We start from the raw sequence: 27,260 nt of genomic DNA on the forward strand, positions 1-27,260 counted from the left end.
GCTAGTGGGCAACTTGTTTAACCACTGACAAAAACAATGAAAGAAACCACAAAGCTAAGTTAAATTCTAAATTACAAACTTAACTAAATTTTAGGATTGTTTCACTTAGCAAATCTAAGAGTTTAGTACTCTGTAAAGTAGTATTCATGGAACTGGACTCTGTGCAGCTCGAAAATCAAAAAGTAAAGGGCAAAAGAAAAATAAGCCACCAAAGCAAGAGAACAAAATATGTGAGATGGGTGGGTCGGGGTAGGGGGCAAACAAGCGAGGAAAGTGAGAAAGCTGTGAGAAGCATTTCTTGCGGACTTACTAGCATCACTATCCTTAGCTAAAGCAGATCAATAGTCTATGAGAATCTCGATGGGGATTGGCTCAAAAGGTATTGTTAACAACGCACTATTTCAATTATTTTTGTCACTTATTACCTACTAACTTAAGAGTTCACCCTCTAATTCTGGTGTCATCAAAATTACTGAGCTTGGGGTGAAAGAAAAATTACCATAAATATGAAGAATTGAACTGTAACAATAAAGAGAAACATCGTGATGAATTGAACATTAATGTCCACCTTGTTACAGAACACAATTTCAAAGCTTTCAGTTAATATACATCATTGGGCTTACAGTGAACTTGGGTCAAAATATAAGTCAATAAAAATTGTAACATTCAAAAATAAATAGAAAATTCTGCAGAAAATAAATTTTAAAACCAAACAAAAAATTCTGGTGCCAAAATTGATCATAACATATATGATTTTTTTTCAAGTTTAATATGGTAAACTGCCAGATATCAATGGGCTGTGCGACTATTTTGAGCCATTGAGGAAGGTGTAGAGGGTTGCAAGAGGGAGGATAAAGTAATTTGTTGCTACTTATAGATGTCAAGTCTCAGAGAAGGTTATCTGCCCACTCCTGACATTAAAGAATACAGAGGGGGAGATTTTTTTTCTATGAGAGAAACTAGTGACTTTATTTTTCAATTCTTTATGGGAGTTGGACTATGGAGTTTCTCTTAGAGATCCTCCAAGAACACAACAGGCTGAATGATCTTATTTTGCACTCTTTGTCACTTGCACTCTCAGCTCAATTGAAACAGTCATGAGAGAGGGGTATTTGGTAAGCTGCTGCAGATTGTTTATACCCCAGCAGTAGAAAGGTAAAAAAATGTAAGAAAGCATTTAAAGCATTATTCTCTTCCCAGTTCTAACAATGTGAACAATGGAACCAGCATGACTTTTTCTGGGGTTTTTTTACATGTCACATATCAATGTTGTACAGGAAGTTTAAATATCAAAAGCACAAAATTAAAAGGATATTTTAGTTTAATGTTTTCCTATGATACAGCTTTTCCACCTTTATGTAAAGACATAGTGCAAAAAACAGCAGTTAATGCACACAGGGCAGTGTAATCAAGCACCATAGCCACATCAACAAGTTTGAAAGTACAAGACTTCATGAATGACTGAATGCAGACTGTTGTATTAGACAATGAGTTCTATTGATGCAAATTGCTCAAAATATAACTTTGATGCAAGTGTTCTTAATGGACCAAGTACACACAATGCTCAAATTTAGCTTTGGTTATTCTGTAGAAATATGAAAACGTTTGCTATATCAGTCGACCATTGCAATCAAGCATTACAGGACATAGAACATTACGGCGCAGTACAGGCCCTTCAGCCCTCGATGTTGCGCCGACCAGTGGAACCAATCTAATGACTGTCTAACCTAAACTATTCCAATGTTATCCATGTGCCTATCCGCTGACCATTTGAACACCCTTAAAGTTGGCGAGTCCACAACTGCTGCAGGCAGGGCATTCCTCGCCCTTACTACCCTCTGAGTAAAGAACCTACCTCTGACATCCGTCCTATAATTACCACCCCTCAATTTAAAGCTACGTCCCCTCGTGTTAGCCATCACTATCCGAGGAAAAAGGCTCTCACTATCCACCCTATTTAACCCTCTGATCATCTTGTATGCCTCAATTAGGTCACCTCTTAACCTTCTTCTCTCGAGCAAAAATAACCTCAAGTCCCTCAGCCTTTCCTCATAAGACCTTCCCACCATACCAGGCAACATCCTGGTAAACCTTCCTCTGCACCCTTTCCAATGCCTCCACATCTTTCTTATAATGCGGCGACCAGAACTGTACGCAATACTCCAAGTGCAGCCGCACCAGAGTTTTGTACAGTTGCAACATGACCTCACGGCTCCGAAATTCAATCCCTCTACCAATAAAAGCTAACACACTGTACACCTTAACAACCTTACCAAATTGGGTGCCAACTTTCTGGGATCTATGCACGTGTACACCAAGATCTCTCTGCTTGTCGACGCTACCAAGAGTACTTCCATTAGTCCTATATTCTGTGCTCCTGTTACTCTTACCAAAGTGAATCACCTCACACTTTTCCACATTAAACTCCATTTGCCACCTCTCAGCCCAGCTCTGCAGCTTATCTATGTCCCTCTGCAAACTGTAACATCCATCCTCACTGTCTACAACTCCTCCGACTTTGGTGTTGTCAGCAAATTTACTAACCCATCCTTCTACACCCTCATCTAGGTCATTTATAAAAATGACAAACAGCAGTGGCCCCAAAACAGATCCCTGAGGCACACCACTTGTAACTGAACTCCAGGTTGAATATTTCCCATCAATCACCACCCTCTGTCTTCTATCAGCTAGCCAATTCCTGATCCAAACTGCTAAATCACCCTCAATCCCATGTATCTGCATTTTCTGCAGTAGCCTACCATGGGGAACTTTATCAAACGCTTTGCTCAAATCCATATACACCACATCAACTGCCTTACCCTTATCCAGCTCTTTGGTCACCTTTTCAAAAAACTTGATAAGGTTTGTGAGGCACGACCTACCCTTCACAATACCGTGTTGACTATCCCTAATCAATTTATTTCTCTCTAGATGATTATAAATCCTATCCCTTATAATTCTTTCCAAAACTTTGCCCACAACAGAAGTAAGGCTCACTGGTCTATAATTCCCAGGAAGAGCTCCACTCCCCTTCTTGAACAAGGGGACAACATTTGCCATCCTCCAGGCTTCTGGCACTATACCTGTAGCCAATGACAACATGAAGATCAAAGCCAAAGGCTCTGCAATCTCCTCCCTAGCCTCCCAGAGAATCTAGGGTAAATCCCATCCGGCCCAGGGGGCTTATCCATTTTCATACTCTCAAGAATTGCTAACACCTCCTCCTTATGTACCTCAATCCCGTCTAGTCTAAAAGCCTGTATCTCAGTATTCTCCTCGACTACATTTCCTTTTTCCTGCGTGAATGCTGACGAAAAATATTCATTTAGTGCCTCTCCTATCTCTTCAGGCTCCACGCACAACTTCCCTCTACTGTCTCTGACTGGCCCTAATCATGCCCTAACCAATCTTTTATTCTTGACATACCACTAGAAAGCTTTAGGGTTCTCCTTGATCCTATCCACTGAAGTCTTCTCATGTCCTCTTCTAGCTCTTCTTAACATTCTCTTTAGCATCTCCCTGGCTAATTTGTAACTCTCCAGCGTCCTGAGCCTTCATGTCTCATCTTTATATAAGCCTCCTTCTTCCTCTTCACCAGAGATTCAACTTCTTTTGTACACCACAGTTCCCTCACTCAACCACTTCCTCCCTGCCTGACAGGTACATATTTATCAAGGACTCGCAGTAGCTGCTCCTTGAATAAGCTCCACATTTCAGATGTTCCCAGTCCCTGCAGTTTCCTACTCCAACCTATGTATCCTAAATCTCGCCTAATAGCCTCATCCCCCAGCTATAACTTCTGCCCTTCGGTATATACCTATCTCTTTCCATCACTAAGGTAAACGTAACCGAATTGTGGTCACTATCACCAAAGTGCTCACCTACCTCCAAGTCTAACACCTGGTCTGGTTCATTACCCATTACCAAATTCAATGTAGCTTCACCTCTTATTGGCCTATCTACATACTGTGTCAGGAATCCTTCCTGCACACACTGGACAAAAACTGACCCCTCTAACATGCTTGAACTATAGCTTTTCCAATCGATATTTGTAAAGTTAAAGTCCCCCCATAACAACTACGCTGTTACTTTCACATCTATCCAGGATCATCTTTGCAATCCTTTCCTCTACATCTCTGGAACTTTTTGGAGGCTTATAAAAAACTCCCAGCAGGATGACCTCTCCTTTCTTGTTTCTAATCTCAGAAAATTACGTGACCACAATTTTCTTTACACCAATGTAAAGCTTCCTTTTCGTATGCAGATGGGGCGGGGGGGAGAGGTGGGAGGTACCAGAGGAACCTACTGCCAAATAATGGGAAGTGGGATCAGAAGAGTAAAGAAACCGGATTAGGTTTCTCGCTCACCCTCTCAGCATTGGACCTAAGGAACTTCATTGCAGTGTTAATGTAAGCCTTACTTGCGACTAATAAATAAGTAATGGGAGGTATTTATAAATAATGGGAGGTATAGAAAGCATTCTTTCTGGTTGTATCATAGCTTGGTATGGCTCCTACCCTGTCCAAGACCGCAAGGAACTACAAAAGGTTGTGATTATAGCCCAATCCATCAAGCAAACCAGCCTTCCATCCAATGACCCTTTCTACACTTCCCGCTGCCTTGGCAAAGCGGCCAGCATAATCAAGGACCCCACGCCCCCTGGACGTTCTCTCTTCCACCTTCTTCCTTTGGAAAAAAGATACAAAAGTCTGAAGTCAAGTACCAACTGAGCAGCTTCTTCCCTGCTGCCATCAGACTTTTGAATGGATTTAACTTACATTAAGTTAATCTTTCTCTACACCCTAGCTATGATTGTAACATGACATTTTGCACTCTCTCATTTCCTTCTCTTTGTTTGTCTGTGTAGCGTGCATGAAACAATGCTTTTCACTGTATGTTAATACGTGTGACAAAAATAAATCATATCAAATAATTTGAAGACTTTAATGATTTTAGACCAGAGTATCTTTCAGTGAATAATAGACCCGTTACCTATTTAAGGTACAGATGACTGAACTAAAGTTTAAATAGTTGAGCCTCCCCCCCCGCCACCCCGGCCTCCCATTTATCTCAAAGAACCACCATGGTCTTCAAAATGGGATCTTTTATAACCTAGTGAAAACAGACAGGCCTATGGTTTAACATCTCATCACAGACATCATTTCTCAATGTAGCATTTCCACATACCACACTGAATTGTCAACTTAGATTATGTCCAGCAACTCAGGCCTCTGAAGCAACATTTCAACCCATCTTCCAAATAGATGACAACACATACTGATACAATTCTGCAGTGGCAGCAGTACCCCCAATCAATTTGATTCAGTTTTGGAAGGTCTATTAGTTCAGATGTCAGAAGAATCCTTGGCTCTCTTCTTAGTAATTTCCTGAGATACATCAGCCACCAAAAAGTGAGGTTCCCAGAGTGTGAATCCATCCTCAGGTTTGCGGAGCAGAAGAGGTGTTCAAGACATTGGACTGGGGGAGATGACAGAAGAAGAAATGAACACTGAAGATATGTTAAAACTGGTCACGAGGATGTAACTGGAAGCCAAAAAATAAATGAGCAGGATAGGGAAAATGAAAGTCTGGATAAGTGGTGTTCATGTGGGCAGAGGCTGCGTGGCCAGTATGAAGTATACGAGAAATGTCAAGTCCAAAGCTGATAAACTTGTCTGGATGAGGATTTGGCATTAGTAGGAGTTAAATAGTAAAGGGCTGATGTTGCTTAGAAGGTGGAAGTAGGCAGGTTTGGTGATGGACTGGAAGTGGTATCTGAAACTCAGCTCAAGATTGAGTATCAAGGCATCTTTGCATTAATCTTCAGCAGTCTTCCAAGGAAGAGGTTAACTAAGGGGAATATAGTTCAGAGCTTATGACAGAAGCTGAATACCTGGGTCTTGTAAATGAAGAATTTCTACAAGTTTTAGCTCATTTGTGACTTCAGTATCTCATATTTTAATAGCATGAATTGACAGTCATTGAATCAATGGTTTTGATACAACAATCATGTTGAAAAGGAAATTCTGAAGTTTTTTTCTCAACGTCTGCAATCAATCAGCAAAATTCCAGAATATCTAACCTGTCATAAATCTGAATATCATTTTCTTCACTACATATGGTCTTTTTTTTTGGCAATGACTTCATTGTTTCGAACTTGCATTATAGATTTTAATATATATTGTATGGATACCTCCAAATGTGATTTGTTTATTCAGTAAAACATAGTGAAGAAATGCTTATGTCCTCGTTGAGGACAAAGAAAATAAGTTTCAAGATAAAAGGGGGGCAGTTTAGAACGGAGTTGAGGAGGAACTTCTTCACTCAAAGGGTGGTGAATCTCTGGAATTCTCTGCCCGTTGAAGTGGTGGAGGCTGCCTCGCTAAATATTTTTAAGACCCGGGTTGATGGGTTTTTGATAAGAGAGGGGATTAAGGGTTATGGGGAGAAAGCGGGAAAGTGGAACTGAGCAGCGACAGATCAGCCATGATCTTATTGAATGGCGGGGCAGGCTCGAAGGGCTAGATGGCCTACTCCTGCTCCTATTTCTTATGTTCTTATGTAAAAGCTGTGAAAAGAAGAAAGTCGCCTCTCAAACATTTATTAACTATCCTTTATTTTTCAGATGAGATACAGAATTTTTTTTGCCTGTATCTTACAGTGAGTATTAATATAATGAAATGTGTCAGGATATGGGGTAACACAGACCACTAATTTAAATTATATCCCAAGAAACACACCAAACGTATGGTGAATGTGAAGAAACCATCCCCTTGCAGTCTTGTCTAAACCTGCAATTACTGTCTCAGATTAATACTTCATATGCAAATGAGAAACTGCCACAGTTTTGTAATTACAAATCTCTCTTCAAAACAAAACTTGCAACTTACAAAGAACATGACTTTAGAATCTAACATGGTCAGCCACTTTTAATGTTACTATCCTGCGTTAAAGTTGCACATCTAGCTGATAATTCAACCTGTTTTAGGTCAATATTAATACACTGAATTTTATGCAATAGATTAATAGTATTCAACAATGCATGTTTGCCACGCAAGGGAAAGCATGCAAGCCTTAACAAAAAACAGAATGAAAATAAAATACAGCCTTGTCCTCACAATACAATTACCATGAAGAATATTTTGCATTAAAAACTGAGCAAATCATATTCAGAAAAAAATCTGAATTAATAACCAGTTAACACAATGTGTCCACTTGTATTCAAAATTAGTCTGCTAAATCCTATAAAATTGCTTAGTGAATTCAACATCAGTACTGTTAGAAATGCAATAAAAATTATATAGTACATTTTTAAATAACAAATGAATTCACTGCTAAGGCCCACATTTATTGCCCATCCCTATTTCTCAAAAGGTGGTGATGAGCTGTGTTCTTGAACCTCTGCAGTCCACAAAATGGGGAAACTGAAGGTTTTTGATCCAGAGACAGGTGATGGAACAGCAATAAGCTCCAAGTCAGTATCCTTCTACACTCTGTGCAAGCATAAAAAGCTGAACATATTTTACTTAGACCAGGTTAAGAACATTTAAAGCCATCCTTTTCTGTTTGTTAAAAATCAAGAAAACGCGCCTGATTTTGGCTTTTATGATCAGAACGCGTAAACAGTTAAACACTCACTGAATTGACAAATATACCTCTTATAAATAAAAACCTGTTAATGGGAAAAGACGGGAGCCAATCCACTTCTCCTCACCTAATTGTAACAGCCAGACTCCTGTATAGCCAGATCACCTCCACTTGGCATTCAATTGCATTGTCACTAAATCTCTCGCCATCATTATCTTAGGGTCACCACTGACCAGAAAGCTAACTGGCCCATCATAAACACAATGGCTCGACCAGCAGCTTAGAGGCTGAGTCTTCAGTAGCAAATGGTTCAACTTCTGACTTCCCGAAGTCTTTTCACCATTATCAATACAAGTCAGGAATATGATAGAATATTCTCTGCTTGCTTGGTGGCTATAAATACAACAACACTCAATTCATAAAAAAATTACAGTACAGGAGATGGCTCATTTGTGCCCATGCTGGCTGAAAAGAACAAGATGCGGAGATGCCGGTGTTGGACTGGGGTAAACACAGTAAGAAGGCTCACAACACCAGACTGAAATCCAACAGGTTTATTTGGTAGCAAAACCCACTAGCTTTTGGAGTGCTGCTCCTTCATCAGGTGAGTGGGAGTTCTATTCACAAACAGGGCATATAAAGACACAAACTCAATTTACAAAATAATGATTGGAATGAAATTATAAGTAATCAAGTCTTAAAGGTACAGACAACGTGAATGGAGAGAGCATTAAGCACAGGTGAAAGAGATGTGTATTGTCTCCAGACAGGACAGTTAGGTGAGATTTTGCAAGCCCAGGCAAGTCACAGGGTTAAGTCCTGGGGGAGAGAATACACATCTCTTTCACCTGTGCTCAACGCTCTCTCTACTCACAGCCTGTACCTTTAAGACTTGCATTCCAATCATTATTTTGTAAATTGAGTTTCTGTCTTTCATATGTCCTGTTTGTGACTAGAACTCCCACTGACCTGACGAAGGGGCAGCGCTGCGAAAGCTAATGGCTTTTGCTACCAAACAAACCTGTTGGACTTTAACTGATGTTGTGAGACTTCTTACTGAAAAAGAACAACCCAACATAACCCTACCTGTTGATCCTGGTCTACAGCTTGGAGTTTACAAAGAAGCTCAACAAATCCAAATTCCCAAATCACCCACTAGCATTTCACTGGGCATACATTATCCACATGATGTACTCAACTTTAGACTTCTTTAGGAGCAAGCCCAAATCTACAATCACCACCTACATGTTTTTTATATTTTTTCAATGACTGGGGGCATCTCTGGCTAGGCCAACATTTATAACCCAGCCTAACTGTCCTTAAGCTGATGGTGTGCTGCCTTCTTGAACTGCTGCAATCCATGCATCATAGGAACACGCAAAGTGCTATTAGGAGGGGAGTTCCTGAAACCGTGAAGGAGCGACAATATAGTTCCAAGCCAGGATGGTGTACAACTTGGAGAAGAACTTGCATGTGGTGGTGTTTCTATGCAACTGCTGCCCTTATCCTTCTAGGTGGTAGGGGGTCGCAGGTTTGGACAGTGCTGTTGAAGGAGCCTTCATGAATTGCTGCCACATGTGAAAAACCATTAAGCGTGAACAAGAAAGATGCAGTAATGATTGTTCGTGCTTACCGTTTGTAAGATTAAGCAGAGTGTAAACAAATGGGACAATTTTCAGGGCACAAAACTAAAAATGTATGAGTTTTTCCAGCATTTTCTTTTTTTGTTTCATATTGCAGCATACACAGTATTTTGCTTCTATAAAATGCATCTCATTGTGAAGCAGAAACACAAGCCTGCTATACTTCTCAGTGTCAACTTATAGCTGATGCACACTACTGCACTGTGCATTGATGGCAGAGGATGTGAATGTTTATTGTGGTGGATGGGGTGCTAATCAAACAGTTTGCTTTGTCCTGGATGGTGTCAAGTTTCTCGAAGGCTATTGGAACTGCATTCATCCAGGCAAGTGGAGAGTTTCCCAGCACATTCCTGATTTATGTCTTGTAGATGGTAGACAGACTTTGAGGAGTCGTGAGGTAAGTTGCTCTATGCAGCATTCCCAGTCTCTGATCTGCTGCTGTAGCCACAGTATTTATATGGCAGGTCTGGTTTTTGGTCAAAGGTAACCCATAGGATGTTGATCATGGGAGATTCTGCGAATGGTAGTACCATCGAATGTCATGGGGAAGTTACAAAGGTAGCAGGTTTAGGGACAATGACCACTGGCAAGTTTCCTTCCAAGTCACATACCATCATAACTTGTATATTTGCACTCATCATCGTCGCCAGGTCAAAATCTTAGAACTCCATGCCTATCAATACAGTAAGAGCAGTTTCATTACGCAGACCACAGCAATTATAGAGGGCTACCCACCACCACCTCAGGAAATGCACACTGATGATAAAGAATGGTCTTGATAGTGACACCTAATTCCAGGAATGAATAAAAGAACGAAAAAGAGTTCTCCCCCAGGAAGCTGACACAACTGTCACTCAACAACTCGTGTACAGTCCAGAAATATGATCTCATTTTCATTTAAGCCATACAGAGAACAAAAATAGGATCTGTAACTTTAAGTCATTGGTTACATCATTTCCTTATTCTTGGAAGATTAAACAATGTTTGGAACTGAAAAAAAGAATACTCTGACTGGAGAAATGAAATAGATCTAAAGAACATCTATCTTCAAAAAAAGTGATAGCAGCATAGATGCTATGACCCAAAGAACATGATACCTGGCAAAAAGCGAAAGAGTATGCAATTATTCTTAAATTTGAAACTTGCCACTTTTTTCATACTGAAGAAATAGTGGCAGAGTACATACAGATTATGACATCCATTAAAATGTACGGCTTGTGTGCAAAATATATTTAGCGCCTCATTAAGTAACAATTGAATAGTTGACACTGAAAAATATAGCAAACTTGTCTTTCTACTTGACAAAAGATACATTTTTATAAAAGCGAAATATTGTGGATACTGAAATCTGAAAAAACAGAATACTGGAAAAACTCAGATACACTTTTATGCTAAGTTTATTTATTAGTTACAAGTAGGCTTACATTAACACTGCAATGAAGTTACTGTGAAAATTCCCTAGACGCTACATTCTACAGAGGGAGAACTTAGCATGGACAATCCACCTAACCAGCATGTCTTTCGGACTGGGAGGAAACCTCAGCATCTGGAGGAAACCCACGAAGACACAGGGAGAATGTACAGACTCCGCACAGACAGTGACCCAAGCTGGGAATCAAACCTGGGTCCCTGGCGCTATGAGGCAGCAGTGCTAACCACTGTGCCGCCCCATTAGTTTTGAGGTCTGAAAATTATCCCATTCGTTTACACTCTGGGTAGTCTGACAAATGGTAAACAGGAATAATCACGATTACTGCATCATTCTTGTTTGGTCCTGACAGTTTGCACTTAGATATAGTTAATCTTCTACTGCATAGGCCGATCTGAACAAATATATTTTTCCAAAATTCTAATGTTGCTCCAAAAGCAAAACTAATAATTTCAATTAAGGTGATACAGGAGGCAGCCATTTCAATCATACTTGTGTTGAAAGAGCTATCCAATTCATTCCATTTCCTTCTCTCCCTCCAGAACAGTGAAACTTTTCCCCTATAAGTATTGATCCAATTTACTTTCGAAAACGTTCATTGCATTTGCTTCCACCATTCTTTCAGCCAGTGTATTTTAGATCATAACCGACTGCTAAAAAAAGTCTTGTCTCTAATTCTTTTGTCAATGAATTTGTGCCCAGTGGTTACTGGCACTTTTGCCATTAGAAATTGTCTCCCCTTATATTTTCTATCAAAGTCTTTCATGATTTTGAACACCTCTATTAAAATCCCTCCTTAGCCTTCTCCATGCTAGAGAAAGCAAACGCTATCAGTAGTTTAAAGCGTTGACCTGAAAAGTTATCCATGGGTCTTTTGTGATAACATTAATTCAATTTTGACAAACCTAGTCTCTCGTCCCTCCATATAACAGATGTCCAGAATCCCTGTTGGCATTCCTCTGCAAACTCTCTAACCCTAGCAGCCAAAGAATGGTGTCTAGAATTCATCCTGTTCAAGCACCTGGTCCACCAAAGTCACTTCAGATCCACGTCTGCCGAAAGCAACTTGATACCATTCTCTGGTACAGTTCCAAAGTCCTTTCAAACCATTGTAATCACCTGCCACTGCTTTCAATGCCTTAAATATGTCCAAGTACCATTTCATCGCCAATGCTCCCTTTCTTTCTTTAGGTTGGAAATGCATTTCTTCCTCATAATCACACTATCACTTTTCAAGTTCAACACTTTCCAATCAACAGCACCAAGGCCATTCCAGTCCAAGTCACCAACATTCTGTACATCTGTGGCTTGTCTTTCCACTACCTTCGACACCACCAGTTAGTTCAGTTCTCTGGCACTGCTCTGAAAGGCAGAAGCACATTAGAGTGCAATGTCATTTCCATACATGTAAAATGTGTGGTTCTGGATGACACTTCAAAATGGAGGAAGAGGGCAGCACAGCCAGAATGTAATTCAAAGCTATAGAAGCATAAGCAGCAAACAAAAAGACAACAACATTATATTCATGACACTCCCCTTGTATGTTTCCAATTCTACCTGTCAATCACAAACAGTACATAGTTTCCAGTAGTGTTTCCCTCATGTAATCCAATCCCATCTTTGATCATGTGCTTTTTAGTTTCTATACATGAACCCCCAACTTTGAGGTTCTCTAGAAGCGAAGGCTGTGATTCATATGTACACTTAGCTCCAGCGTAGAGGATCAGGTGTTCCAGAAGACTGAAATATGGTGGCTAAAAATTGGACTTCTGATGGTTGAGTTGGAAAAACTAGAAAAGAATGCATTCTAGTGTCAAAGAATAGAGTATGGGACGAAGGAAGAAATTGTAGCAAGGAATTGGTAGAAGATGGACTTCAAGGAACAGACAGTAGATGTCACAGATCTACAGATGAGAAAAGGAAAACAATTAGGGTGATGGGGTATTTCTCATTGAATTTTCATGGTCTTCAGCTAAATGTTGGAAAAATTCAGTCACTAAAAGCTCTGCTAACTGGCTAAACATTCCAGTGTTACAATGTCCTAACTACACTAGGTAAATTTAATATATAGAAAATATGTTTTCCACACAGTCACGAAAAACTGGCACTTTATTGATTGACTGAAAGTTAAACTGCACAGCAAAGCAAAGCTGCTGCAAAATTTCTGACCAGTAATTCATTTCCTGTCAGCTCAACAGCTTTGTTTCTCTGTAACAACTTACCATCCTTTAAAAATTATATGCACAAGTAAAAATTACTACAGACGGCTACTGTAATTTGTTTGCAGAGAACTGCCTTAATTCCCATTACAACGATTTCCATCTCTGCTCTTGTACATAGGACCAATGCTCATTAAAGTTGTATCAGATAAACTGCAATGCCACCTAGTGTAAAACACCAGGTTAACAAAGATTAATCAAAGAATGCAAGTGTATTATGCATTCTGACCTTCCATACTGAAAAATTTAAATGATGTGGAGGTGCCGGCGTTGGACTGAGGTGGGTACAGTAAGAAGTCTCACAGCACCATGTTAAACTCCAACAGGTTTATTTGGTATCACAAGCTTTTGGAGCGCTGCTCCTTCATCAGGTGAGTTTAAACATAGAAGGAACATAGAGAATTTACAACAAAGGTGGGGGGGATGGGTCAAAAAACTATCCAACTTTCCAGGTCTTTCTCTTCACTGTCGTCCAAGTTAGGGCATTTCACTTCAAATGCATACTCAAGTGGTTTTACTTAAATGTGTTGAAGGCTTCCATGGACAGCATGGTGGCTCAGCGGTCAGCACTGCTGCCTCACAGCACCAAGGACCAAGATTCAATTCTGGGTTTGGGTAAGTATCTGTGCGAAGATTGCACATTCTCCCAGTGTCTGTGTGGGTTTCTTCCAGGTGCCCTTCCACAGTTCAAAGATGTGCAGGTTAGGTGTATTGGCCATGATACAATCACCCCTTTGTGCCCCATGATGTGCAGGTTAGGGGGATTAGCAGGGTAAATACGTGAGATTATGGGATAGAACTTGGCTAAACTGCTCTGTGAGACAGTTGGTGCAGATTCAATCGGCTAAATGGCCTCATTCTACATAGGGATCCTACGATTCTGCTTCTACCACTCTTTCAGGTAATGAGTTCCAAACCCACCAGTTGCCCCTGGCTGAAAGAATTTCTCAATTCCCCTCGTTTCTTTTCTTGCCAGTTCCTGTTAATCTACACTCACTAAGTTATTCACCTCTTTGTCATTATCGACTTCATAATTTAGTAAAACTCAATCTCATCTTCCTTCAGCGTCCTCTGCTCCAAACAGCAGCCTATCCAATCTTTCGGGTAAAATTCTCCAGTCCTTGCAACCGCCTCATAGAACTCCTCTGTACCTCCTCTTGTGCCACCACATTTTTCCTGTAATGCTGTGATCAGAACTATATGGAGTACTTCAAGTTCTGGCCTGTTTTATATAGGTTCTAGCATGGTCTCCCTGCTCTTGTAACCTATGCCTCAAAGTATACCATGTGTTTATATTAAAGCCTCTTCACCACCTTGTCAACTTGTCCTTCTGTCTTCACTGGCCTGCGGACATGCATTCCTATTCCCCCCTCCCGGCTCCTCCACCCCGCACTCTATTCTGCTACTTTGCAGCATCCCATCATTTATGTGTTCCTTGCCTTGCCTGCTCTCCCCGAATGAATTACCTCACATTTGTCTGGATCGATTTCCTTTTGCCATTTCTCTGTCTGTTTGACCAGTTCATTGAGATTTTCCTTCAGTCTACAAACTTTCTTCTCCCATTATCAACCACATGGCCACTTTTTTATATCCACTGCCAATTTAAAGTGATGTGGGAGACCAAAGAATTTCACTGGTGCAATAGAGATATTTTTCAAATGTGGAGGTGGGGCAAGCTATTAGTGAGTGAACTTTTTTTTTAAGCTGGCTGCCTTCTCTTGGGGTCCTCACTTCTTTCCCAAGCATTGATCTTTCCCATCCAGCTGGAACATAATTTGATTTAACTGGAATATACTTCTTAACTAAATTGAGAAATTCAAAAGAGTGCGCATGAATTGTAAGACACAACCAGCATATGAAACTCCTCTGAACTTGAAAGAATGGGTCTCTTACTAAACTCCTGACGAACTAAGGTCCTTTTCCAACCAGCTCTTACAGGATAACACCATTCTCCATCAATTAAGGTCAACAGTGAGATTCTGGAAAATGTGAACCATTTTCTGTACCTTGGAGTGATTATTAAAGGAGATCCAACACATCTCCCAAGCAAACTTGTCCTGCGTCAAAGTGCATATCACTCACCACCAACTCCACAGGTTGGACATGTTGTTCGTATGCCTAACACCAAACTCCTGAAGTAACTTCACTATTCAGAATTCTGTCACAGCATGAAACTCCTAGGAGGACAAGGGAAACTCTTTTGGGACGTCCCTGAAGCGATCAAACAATCCCACCCACTAAGAGGAGTCCTTAGCTCATGACAATCAAATTGGAGAAGGTTCATTCAAGAAGGCACTAAATACATTGAGACACACTGGGAGTCAGTAGAGACAAAATCAAGATGTCAGGGAAAGTGCACAAGCTCCAAATATCTCATCTGCATTACTCTTCAAGCATCATCTGCCCTCCAAGCAGCAGTCTGCAGATCACACACTCGATCTAGCTATCTAGAACCAAGTGAAGCAAATGTCTGCATGGGTTTCCTCTGGGTGCTCCAGTTTCCTTCCACAGTCCAAAGCTGCTTAGGTTAGGTGGATTAGCCTTGATAAATGCACAGGGTTACTGGAATAGGGTAGAGTTTGGTTCTGGGTATGATGCTATTTTGGAGAGTCGGTGCAGACTCAATGGGCCAGATGGCCTTCTTGTGCATTGTAGGGATTCGATGGAAGTAAGTCATTCTCCATCCCAAGGGGCTACTGATGAAGCAGTTATTACAAACAGAAAAGCTGAAATTGTTGAACTACAGTAGGCTATTTATGGTGGAGTGGTTCTGTGCTATGTTATCAGGAAGGTTTCAGAGACGATCCTTGGTATATGTAGTTAGTCTATCACAATTCAGACAACAATGGAGACATTACATTCAAATTTAAGTTCAAGGTTAATTTATTAGATTCACAAGTAGTCCTACATTGACACTGCAATGAAGTTAATATGAAAATTCCTTAGCTGCCACACTCCCATGCCTGTTCGGGTACACAGAGGGAGAATTTAGCATGGCTGACGCACCTACCAGCACGTCTTTTGGACTGTGGGAGGAAACCAGAGCGCCAGGAGGAAACCCACACAGACACAGGGAGCATGTGCAGACTCCACACAGACAGTGACCCAAGCCAGGAATCAAACTCGGGTCCCTGGTGTTGTAAGGCAGCAGTGCTAACCACTGTGCCACCCCATTATAATTCACCTCAGTGTTCCCTGGCTGCAGAGGTGGAGAGAAAAAAAAAATCAGAAGTGCTCCTGGCCACCTCACATTTACTGCTACTGCAATTTCAATCTGCAGATATCAAGTGCCTGACCTAGTTCAGATGGGTCAGTTCCCCTACCCAAAAACAAAGAGCCCATCATTGCCTTGGCTTATTTGTGAAAGACTTTTGGAACTTGTAATACCATACTTTAACACTAGTAATTCTCTTGCAACAGAGGCCAGGAGACAAAGAGAGGAAGATGGCTTAGTGACTAAAGTATATATTTTCAAAATGATTCATCTGAAGGGAGGTTTTTGCTAGATAGGTCAGTCGGTTTATCCAAATAAAACAGTGAGCATTAAGAACAAAACAAAACTTCATTTCTGCACAACGCCCTTTAAAAACTTATTGCAATGTTTGTTCACCAACTGTCAGAATCAGTTTTGCTTCTCTTTTAAACACCAGAAAACACTTGCAGATGTAAGATGTTCTGAGATTTAGTGGACAAAATGGTACTTTCTTTTAAGTTTGTGGTTGTGTGTACTGTTTCATAACTCAGCGAAGATCTTCATAAACTCTGAAAGAACCCTATAAAAAGTAAAGAAAAATGCTAAATGTTCTAAAAGAGTTGTATCAGTTTCAGAAGCAGCTTTTATTTCTTTTTCTCTGTTATATATAAAAAAAAATTTGCCTGATTTTTCTTAAAAGCTAGATGACATTCATACTTGCCAAGCACTGTGGCCCTCTTATTTTGTGTTAATATTTGCATATTAACTTTAGTGGGTACCATATTCCTTTCTAGGATAACAGGCACAGATTGAGTTTAATTATGCATAAAGTCTTTTACTCACGCATGCACTGTGCTTCGCACACAATAAATTCCTGCAAATCATTTTGCACAAAAAATACTCAATATATATTAATTTAAATTTCCACTAATATGACAACTAAAACTTTGCAAAAAATGTTTGCTGTTCATTTACGTTTGTAACTACAGATGTACTGATGCAGGATGTAATGCATTAAACACCACAATGATATGGGAAACAACAATGCAAAATCTGCAACCTACGAGTGCTATACAGAACACACATGGAAAGCAGCTTGTGCTCATTGGGAACATAGGTGACACAGATATTAATGCAGTGGGAGGATCGTGGCAAAGAGAAGCATGTTCTTGTCCAAAGGAGAGTAGCTACAATACAATATTATGCTGTTCTTAGTAACAGATAGTCAATCTGTAATCTCTGTAAGAATGCACTCTGTTCCATTACTAGGATGTCCTGACAACCTTTAACAATCACAAATCTCCACTGTGGCTCTCAAAAAATGAAGTTTCTGAACATTTCAGAATGACCTGCTATCAGCACTCAACAGTTTATACGTCCATAGTGTGGGAATAAATCAGCTCAAAGCAGTGGCATTTGTAACACAAAATCCAAAAAAGCCAAATAAACCCAATACAGTTTTTCTGTTGCTTTACCAAAATAAAAACTTCAGTGAAATCAAGAAGCTCTTCTATCTAATTTAAGTTCAGATGCTATCATCTCATCGCTGAAATTGCTCACCACGTCTTGCTCTAAAGCTCCAATTCTGTTCGCCCATCTCTCTAACTGTTTGCTTGTGACGCAATATTTTGAAAAAAGTTGCCATCTGGTACAGTAACCATGTACAGTTAATTCTGATCAGTGTTTAGTTTATTCTGATCAGTGTTTAGTTTATTTTGAGTGCTGTTGATCCTAAAATAGTCCAAAAACTGAAGAGCTCCGTTTTACTGTCAATGCAACAGCCATTTAGCAAATTTTTTTTTAAAGAATCTCATGTCAAAGATATAGGAAGTGGATCTGAATAGTAGTATTTGTCTTCTATATCCTGGAAGAAACTTTTTCCAGCTATTATGTGGCAATTTGCACTATTGTTTAGAGTCCTTGGTTAAAAATAGTAAACAATCATTCAGGAAAACATCAAATTTGGAGTGGGAAATGTAATTCTGGAACATTATGCTTTAAGAGTAACACAGGAAGATGACAACATCTGCAACAGAGTCAGCAAAACAAACCATTCATAAGGGATTGTGAATCAAACAACGTACCATTTTGTAAGCCCATCCAAAGCTGCTTATGATCCTTTTTCTGCATCTCATTGATTACTTGACTTTTGTGCTTTAAGGCATCAGCTTCTTTAATGCAAGACATAAAATGAGCTTCAACAGCATCTTTCGTGAGGCAATGAAGAAGTTCCGTTTCAGGGAAATTCTGGAAAAAAATATCAAGCACAATGTTGTACTATAAGTAAGCACATGTACAATTTCTTCCACCAACAGCAGGCAATAAGGAAAAATACATTTACTTTGGCTTATGGTCTTATAACTCACAATACAGCTGTAGGTAAGTTTTTCACTCAGAGGGTGGTGAGTGAATGGAATCGGCTGCCGTCAGTGGTGGTGGAGGCGAACTCGCTGGGGTCTTTTAAAAGACTTCTGGATGAGTATATGGGGTTTAATGAGATTGAGGGTTATAGATAGGTCTGTAGGTTGGTAGGTGATGATGTGATCGGCGCAACTTGTGGGCCGAAGGGCCTGTTTGTGCTGTAGTGTTCTATGTTCTATGTATCAGTCATTCAAACTTGGCTTTCTGTTGAACATGTTTCTGAAGATGTATTGAAATATAAGTTAGAATACTGCACTATTGACTAAAGGCATTTCATTTTTTAAAAAAATGAACCATACTCCTCAGCAATGACTCAGCGAGGTTATTCAGTCATCAGTTGAGCCATTTAGAACTAGCAAAGTCTCAAATTCAAGCAGTTATCTTTTACATTAACCTGTACACAGGCAGGGTTTGGTTACAATACAAACTGTAATAGGCCCCAATTTTGGCAGCCAGTCACCCTTGCTGAAAGTGCATTGAAAATGACAGGATAAGTTAGACTGTGGTGAAGGCAGAGTCGACTGGCCAGCTGAAACTTGTCATGGCTCACATAGTTTATTATCCAATTGGCCATTTAATTAAGCAAATAATCAAATAAAACAACTCCATGTTTATATTAGTTGCTTCTTTTTGCATTTGTTCTATGATGTAACCATTTGGGATACAAAGTACAAGATTAAACAGTGCCAAATTAAGTATAATGTCTAATTTTTAAAATTGTTTTTTGCAAACTAATAAACAGTCACTGTAACCTGAGAGATCTTGCATTTATTTATGTAGCAATAAGATGCCCCAAAGAGCATTTTTCAGCCACTGAAATACCTTTGAACTGTATCAATGAAGTAATTTTTAATATTTAAAGAAACGTGCAACCTTACACATAGCAAAGTGTCACAAAGAACAATGGATAAATGACCACTCTGGGCCAGTTCACCATATGATTAACCACTACAGTAAGAGGCGAAGATGTTGTCAGTTGGAGTTTTCATGGTAAACATGGAAGCAATATTCATGTGAATTTTAATGCTAAGGTGAAAGCCTTACTAACCACATTACAAATTATAAAACTGTAACAGCTGAAAATTTACTGAGCTCCTAACGGAAGCCTGAAATACCCTTTCTTTATCAACATTTCAATATCCATCCATGCTGGGGACTTCAACAGCTATCACAACTCATGGAGCTGCAGTATCAATGGGAGAACTGTTTAGGAAAATGATCACTGTACTGCAAGCTTTAGGATAATGATAGAAAAGGATGATAGGCAATCCACAGTAAAAATGATTAATTGGGTGAGAGCAGACTTCAATGGGGCAAGAACGGAGCTCAGCCAGATACTGGAATGAAAGATTGGCAAGAAAAACTATAACCGAAAAAATGATCCAGACACAGACAAGGTATATTCCCTTAAAATGAAAAACGTAAGGCAAACAAATTCAGACAACAATGGAGATAGAAATTAAGATAGGTGTCAGGTAGAAAATACATTTGAGAACCAAGAGGAATGCAGAAGGATCGGAGGGATGGTGAAAAAGCTCATTAGCGAACCAAAGAGAGATTATGAGAAAAGACTGGCAACCAACTAAAAGGGGAATTCTAAAACCTTCTATAGGCAGAAAAATAGTAAAACAGTAGCAAGAGGAGCAGGGCCGATTAGGGACCTAAAGAGAATTTACATATGGAAGCCATGGCTGAAGTATTAAATGAATACTTTGTAATGTCTTTATCAAAGAGGTAGAAACTACCTAGGACAGGGTGACAGATGGGGAAAACTCTGTCCCTAGAGGGTGCAAAACTGATGAGGAAATGTTAAATAGATTGTCAGCATTGAAAATTGACAAGGCACCAGGACCAGGTGAGATGCACCCATGGATACTGAAACAAGCAAAAACACAAAGTGCAGGGGCACTTCCAGTCTTCTCTAGATTCAGGGGAGGTGCCAGGGGACCAGGGACTTGTAAATGACAAGCTCATATTCAAAGGCTGGTAGTGAGGCCTGCTTGGGCATGGACTCCCTGGATACGAGATGGTCCAAGTGCTTCTTTAAGGTTTTACCTTGGATTTTGACCTTGAAATATACTGATCCCAATTCCTCAATAACAATTCCAGGGACCCAACTGGGACTATCCCTAAGGTTTCTTACATGAACCAGATCATCCATTGTGGAAGTTCTTTCTGTCCTTGCAGAACTGTAATTTCTTGTTTGGTTTCCTTGCTAAGATTCTACCCTCCCCTCCCCAACAAGTTCAGGAATAACGGGCTTAATTTGGTATGAAGCCATCATCCCATTAACAGCACCGCTGGGGCAATACTGGTTATTGTTTGAGGTGCGGTCCTATGATCAAACAAGAATCATGCCAATTTCGTCTCCATGAATGCTACCAGTTGTTGTTTCTTCATGCCATTTTTTGAAGCTTTGAACCACCCTTCCTGCTAGTCCATTTGACAACGAGTGATAAGGTGCAGTTCAGGTATAGTAGATATCATTGGAGAGCACACAGTTCTGGAAATCATTGTCAGTAAAGGTTGTGCTATTCTCCAAAATCAGGCCCTCAAATATGCCTTGTGCACTTAAGCTTTGTCATAATTTCTCAATCGTAGCCTGGGAAGTCAGGGAAGCCATATGGGTGTTGAAATCCAACCTTATGGATTGTGTGTATACCATGATTAAAAACATGGAACCCATAAAGGGCCCAGCAAAGTCCACATGTACAGGCACCCATGGATGTAGGAAGGCTGAGGGAGGGAGCTGGCACAGGTCAGATCGCTTTACCAAATATGTGATGTCAGAGTCAAGATTGAGCTACCAGACGTAACCCCTAGACAGCATTATCATTTTTGATAGTCCCGGGAGGCCATTACGTAGTTTCATTAATATTGGACATTGCCCTGGGGAGGAACAATTACTTATGACCCCAAAAAAAATCCTGTCCTCAAGTTCATCTTTCTTTATAAGCTACGGTTTCATTTTTTCAGAGAGTTGGCTTTGGAATCCATCGTTTAGGATCATGTGCTTTTTTTGGGGGGTCAGGGCTCAATTTGCCTTCCTGACACTGGCAAAGTCTCCTAAACATTCAGAGTCATTAAACTCTCTTCCACTGCTGGTAAAGGGGCCAGGCTTGCGGATAATGGGAGGTGACTCAGAACGTCAACATAGGCTATCCAGGTTATAGGGTGCTCTAGAAAATATTCATAGGCTGCAAGTAATAAGGCCCAGCGCTGTAGCCAAGCTGAGGCAATAGCGGAGATTGCCTTGTGCTCTTTGAAAAAGGCCCTATATAGGTTTATAATCGGTAACTATAAAAAAAAGTCTACCATGTATTGATGGAACTATTTTACATCAAATACGACCGCCAATCCTTCTTTCTCAAACTGAAAATACCTTTGCTCCGTGTCCGAAATCATCCTAAAGGGATGGGCAATGGGCTTTTCCATCTTATCTTTCCAGTAATGTGACAGCACTGCCCTAATCCCATATGGGTAAGTCTAGAAGTCAATATAAGTTTTCTTAGGCTAAAATGGGCCAGTAGGTTAGACTATAGTAGACACCGTTAGAAAAAGCCTCTGCCTGTGGAGCATCCCAGAACCGTCACTAGTATTTTCATAAAGAAGTCTCACAACGCTAGCTTAAAGTCCAACAGAATAAACCTGTAGGACTTTAAGCTGGTGTTGAGAGACTTCTTTCTGTTTTTACCCCAGTCCAACAGAGGCATCTCCACATCATGACTAGTATTTTCATAGCAGGGCACGCAAGGGGGCCAGCATGTAAGCCAAATTTGAGATAAATTTTCCATCATAATTTACTAATCCCAGGAAGGATTTCAACTCCATGGTGTTCCTTGCGGTTGGGGCTTCCTTGATAGCTTTTATCGTATCCTTTGCTGGATGTAACCCCTTGCCATTTATTCAGTAGTCTAAATAAGTTACTTCAGCTGCTTGGAAAATGCTTCACAAGAATTCCCGCTTTAGAAAATCTCTGCAGAAAGTTAGCCAGGCGTTCCAGTTTCAAAGCCCCCTTGACCAAGATGTATACGATGACACTGGTTAGCCCCTGAAGATGTTCTCCATAACTCTTTGGAAAATGGCACAGACTGACAGGATCCCGACGTGCAAGAGCCCTTTGAGCGTGTTGACCATCACATATCTTCAGAAGGACTTGCCCAATTCAAGTTGAAAGGTAGGCATGGTTCATGTCCAACTTGGAGAACATCTTGCCACTTGTTAACATACAAATCTCTGATTCAGGGCATGGGGTACTTCTCAAGTTTTGGAGACCTGACTGACTGTTATAGCCCCCACAACGATGAACTGATTTGTCAGGATCAAGAACAGGGGCTGCGCTGTAGTCCCTTCTGCAAATTGCACAGGCCTTATTATATCTAAACTTTCAACGTGCCCTAGTTCAGTTTCCACCTTCTCCAGCATGAAGTGTGGGACTCGTCTTGCTCAGAAATACTCAGGTGTGACATCAGGGTAAACACAGATCTTTGGCCTTGGCTCTTTTATTTTTCTCAGGCCCTCCTGGAAAACTCCAGGGCATTCACACAAACATTTGTCCAATTCCTATGCCTAGCCTGAACATCTCCCACCAGTTCAGCCAGATCTGCTGGAGCCAATTGCTCCACAGAAGGCTTGGTCCGTTCCCCCCTAAAACAATGAGTAGGAGATGAACTGATTGCTACCTGTAATTACAGGGACCATTGTGGTGCCTTCTGGTTGTAAAGGTTCCCCCGTATAGATGGCAAATCTGGCCTTCGTCTTATCCAACCTCAGGAGCTGGATGCCAAATTGGAGACGCTTATATGTCTGTTCTGATAACAGTGACTGCAACTCCATGTCCACTTTCATCTTTAAGGGATGGCCATTCACTGGTAGTTCTACCATCATTGGAGAAACCTTTGTCATGATGATGCAATGTAGTTGTAATATCCCTGTCTCTGGACGATGGGATACTTGCATGTTACAGTCAGGTGCTGGCCTTGGCTTTTTCACTAGGCAGCACCTGTTTTGCCTGTTCCAAAAACTTAGCCTTGGCCATGTCCTTTAACAATGTTAGCAATAACCGGTCATTTGGCAACTGCCCCTTTTCAGAATATGTTCTCTAGTATTCTTGGGATCATCGTGGTTCTTCCTTGACTATCTGGTGGTGACATTGGGGTTCCTATACTGACAGGGGCCCTTTAACATCTGATTTACACAAGCACTTTCAGTGGAGGACTGATTACACATTGTTCCTCTCCTTTGTTGGAGGCCTGATGCATCCTGTAGTTCATGAGCCCCTTTCAAAGAACAGTACAGCACAAGAAAGGCACTTTGGCCCTCCAAGCCTGCACTGATCAAGATGCCTGTCTAAACTAAAACCACGTGCATTTATGGAATCTGTATCCTTCCATTCCCAACTATTCATCTATTTGTCTAGAGGCCAATTAAATGCCACTATTGTACCTGCTCCCACCACCTCCCCAGGCAACGTGTTCCAGTCACCACCCTCTGCAAGAAAAAACTTGCCTTGCATATCAGCTCTAAAAACTTTTCCCCATGCACCTTAAACATACATCCCCTAGTATTTGATTGTTCTATCCTAGGAAACAACATCTGACTTTCCACTCAATCTTGTAAACCTCTATCAGGTCACCCCTCAACCAAACCTCTCCTCATAGCTAATACCCTCCAGACCAGGCAACATCCTGGTAAACCACTTCTGTACCCACTCTAAAGCACCCAAATCCTGGTCGCCACACTATCAAAAGGATGTGGATAGTAAATGCTGTTTCCAAATGAGGCCTAACTAAGGTTCTGTACAGCTGCAGCATGCCCTGTCAATTTTTATACTGAATGCCCCAACTGATGAAGGCAAGCACGCCATATGCCTTCTTGACTACCTTATCCACCTGTGTTGCCACTTTGTGATCAGTGGCCATGTACACCCAGATCTCTCCGCATGTCAATACTCCTAAGGGTTTTACCATTTACTGTATAATTCTTACATGCATTGAACATGTGCATTCTCAAGTGATATTTCAACGGCTTTTTAACAAGTCCAGATTGGGTTCTGCCAACAGCTTCCTTTGAATGGTTAGGACATTTATGCTACGTACTAATCTGTCGAGAACATTTCATTAAGAGGTGGTCCAAATTCAAAATATTCTGCCAATTTCTGCACCTCATCCAAGAACCCAGTGACAGGTTCCCCATGAGTTCTCTCAGCCATGCTAAAGCAATATCGTTGGAGGATTACAGAGGGCTTCAGGCCACCGTGGTTTTTCATAAGGTCTACCAGCTCATTAAAAGTTTTGAATCAGTGGTGTTCAGATAGGTCAGGTTTTTTATCACACTGACAGTCAGGGCCTGATGCCATCAACAATATCACTTTTTGTTGTTCACTCTTTCAACTTTGTTAACACACTACTGGTGTCATAGGGTTCAGGTTTCGCAAAGAGGGATTGTAGCATTTTTGTACTGAAGATTCTTGACTCACGGAGTTTGTACAGAGGGAGAGATGAAGAGAAAAAAATTCTCTGCAATGTAATATTTCAGCCAAATGACAGTTTCCCATCACCAAATGCTCTTTACTGTACACAAGCCTGCAGCTTACAGTCAGACAGTCCATATCTCGAGACCCATAACGCCAATCCGGCTTGAGAAACAGGCTCAAAAATGCTTGCTGACCACTTCTCATCCTTTGACATTTTAATTCCAGGTTTTTATTGAACTTAAATTTGACCTTCTGTTGTGGTGGGATTCAAACCCAAGTTTCCAGATCTTGCCCTGGGGCTCTGGATTATTAGTCAAGTGATAATATCACTAAGCCACAGCCTCCTCTATTGTTTCCTCTGGCTGATGGGTCTCAAGCAAACAGTCAAAGTCTCAGGATACAGAGTAGATCATTTACAAAGAAGAGAATGACAGCAAATGAACAAGTCCTTCGACTCTCCAAGCCTACATGATGCCCACCTGAACTAAAACCCCCTATCCTTCCGGGGACCATACTATTCCTATATTGGTTAGGACGTCCCTTCAAAGGTCACTACCATATCCGCTTCTACTACCGCCCCCAGCAGCGAGTCCCAAGCACCCGCCACATCTGTGCAAAATTTTAGGACCAAGATGAAGAGAAACGTCTTCATTCAGATAGTGAACCTCTGGAATTAATAATGAATACACTCAAGGAGGAAACAGATTTCTAGATTAGTCTCCAAAGGTGTCCAGGAGTATGGGGTCAGGCCAGAGTATAGTGTTGAGATTGAGGATCAGCCACGATCATGGTGAATGGCAGAGCAGGCTTGAAGGGCTGAATAGTCTGCAGCTGCTCTTAAGTTCTATGTTTTTATATCAATCCCATTTCACCTGCAATCTCCCCCTGATGCTTACCTACTCTTCCTTTAAATGTAAAATAATGTTTACTTCAACCACTCCCTCGAAGTAAGGTTTTTTTTGCTCTAATTATGTCATGAAAAAAGAAATTTCTCCAAAAGTTTCCCCTCGATGAATCACTGTATTAAACCGATGGCCCCTCATCACTGGCTCTCCAAGCAGAGAGAGCATTTTTTCTTATTCACTTTCATAATTTCAAAATTCTCTCAAATTTGGTTAGACTTACAATCATAGAAAGATTTGAGGTACAGGAGGTTGCCTTTGGCCATTTTGCTTGGGACAGCCAAAAACAAAGGTTATCCAGCCTAATTCCACTTTCTAGCTCTTGATCTGTAAGCCCTGTAGTTTACAGCAGTCAAGTGCATATCAAAGTATGTTTTAACTAGAAGACTTATTGCCTTTTATCATCCTTTCGGGCAGTATCTCAAACCCACACCACACTTTGGATGAAAATAATTATTCAATTTCCCTCGAATCCTTTGTCTTCTCCATACCAGTTAACGTAGTCCCGTTATGTGAAGGCAGACTTCACAAACAATGTTGCCCATGCCAGGTGTAATTCTGGTAAATCTATACCATTTGCCTTTGTCTTTTCTACAACTGGGTTCTTTCTTGGTGCTCAGCAGAAATTTATTCCGATGGTCAAAAAGGACCGTAGGAGGAGAGGTAATAAGCCATGGCTAACAAAGGAGGTGAAGGAAAATGTTAAATTAAAAGCGGAGGTGTTTAGAGTAGCTAAGAGTAGTGGGCGAGAAGAGGATTGGGAGAGGTTTAAACGTCAACAAAGATTGACAAAGAAATTGATAAAAGAAGGGTAGGAGAAACTATGAAGCTGGGCTAGCGCTTAATATAAAAAAGGATAGCAAGAGTTTTTATAAGTATATAAAGAGGAAGAGGCTGGCTAGGGTGAACGTTGGACCCTTAGAGGATGAGAAGGGGGACTTAGTGGTAGGGGATGGGGAAATGGCTGAGGTCTTGAATAACTTTTGTTTCGGTCTTCACGGAGGAGGACGTGAATAATTTGCCGGGTGTTAGCGATGGAAAGGTGGTAGGACTGGAGGGTCTCAATGACATTACTGTTACTAGAGAGGCGGTGCTCGACAGACTGGAGGGGCTGATTGTGGACAAGTCCCCAGGACCGGATGGAATGCACCCGAGGGTTCTGAAAGAAATGGCGGAGGTGATAGTGGATGCCTTGGTGGTTATTTTCCAGACGTCGCTGGATTCCGAAGTGCCGGAAGATTGGAAAGCGACTAATGTTACGCTGTTGTTTAAGAAGGGTGCCAGGCAAAAGGCGGGGAATTATAGGCCGGTTAGTTTAACGTCTGTTGTAGGTAAAATGTTAGAATCTGTCATCAAGGAGGAAATAGCGAGGCATCTTGAGGGGAATTGCT

General features: G+C 40.8%; 1 protein-coding gene across 4 annotated transcripts in view; it reads right to left on the reverse strand.

Moving 5' to 3' along the window:
* The window catches only part of atg5 (ATG5 autophagy related 5 homolog (S. cerevisiae)), a 156,125-nt gene that overhangs the window by 98,558 nt on the left and 30,307 nt on the right, over positions 1-27,260 (reverse strand). For all 4 annotated transcript variants that reach the window (XM_080192827.1, XM_080192829.1, XM_080192830.1 and 1 more), the window contains exon 5: positions 18,156-18,318. In XM_080192827.1, coding sequence (XP_080048953.1) covers positions 18,156-18,318 — 163 coding nt within the window. The remainder of the gene's footprint in view (positions 1-18,155; positions 18,319-27,260) is intronic.

The sequence above is a fragment of the Carcharhinus amblyrhynchos genome, chromosome 7 (assembly GCF_965287045.1).
Source record: "Carcharhinus amblyrhynchos chromosome 7, sCarAmb.v2.hapA, whole genome shotgun sequence".
Taxonomy (NCBI): Eukaryota; Metazoa; Chordata; class Chondrichthyes; order Carcharhiniformes; family Carcharhinidae; genus Carcharhinus; species Carcharhinus amblyrhynchos.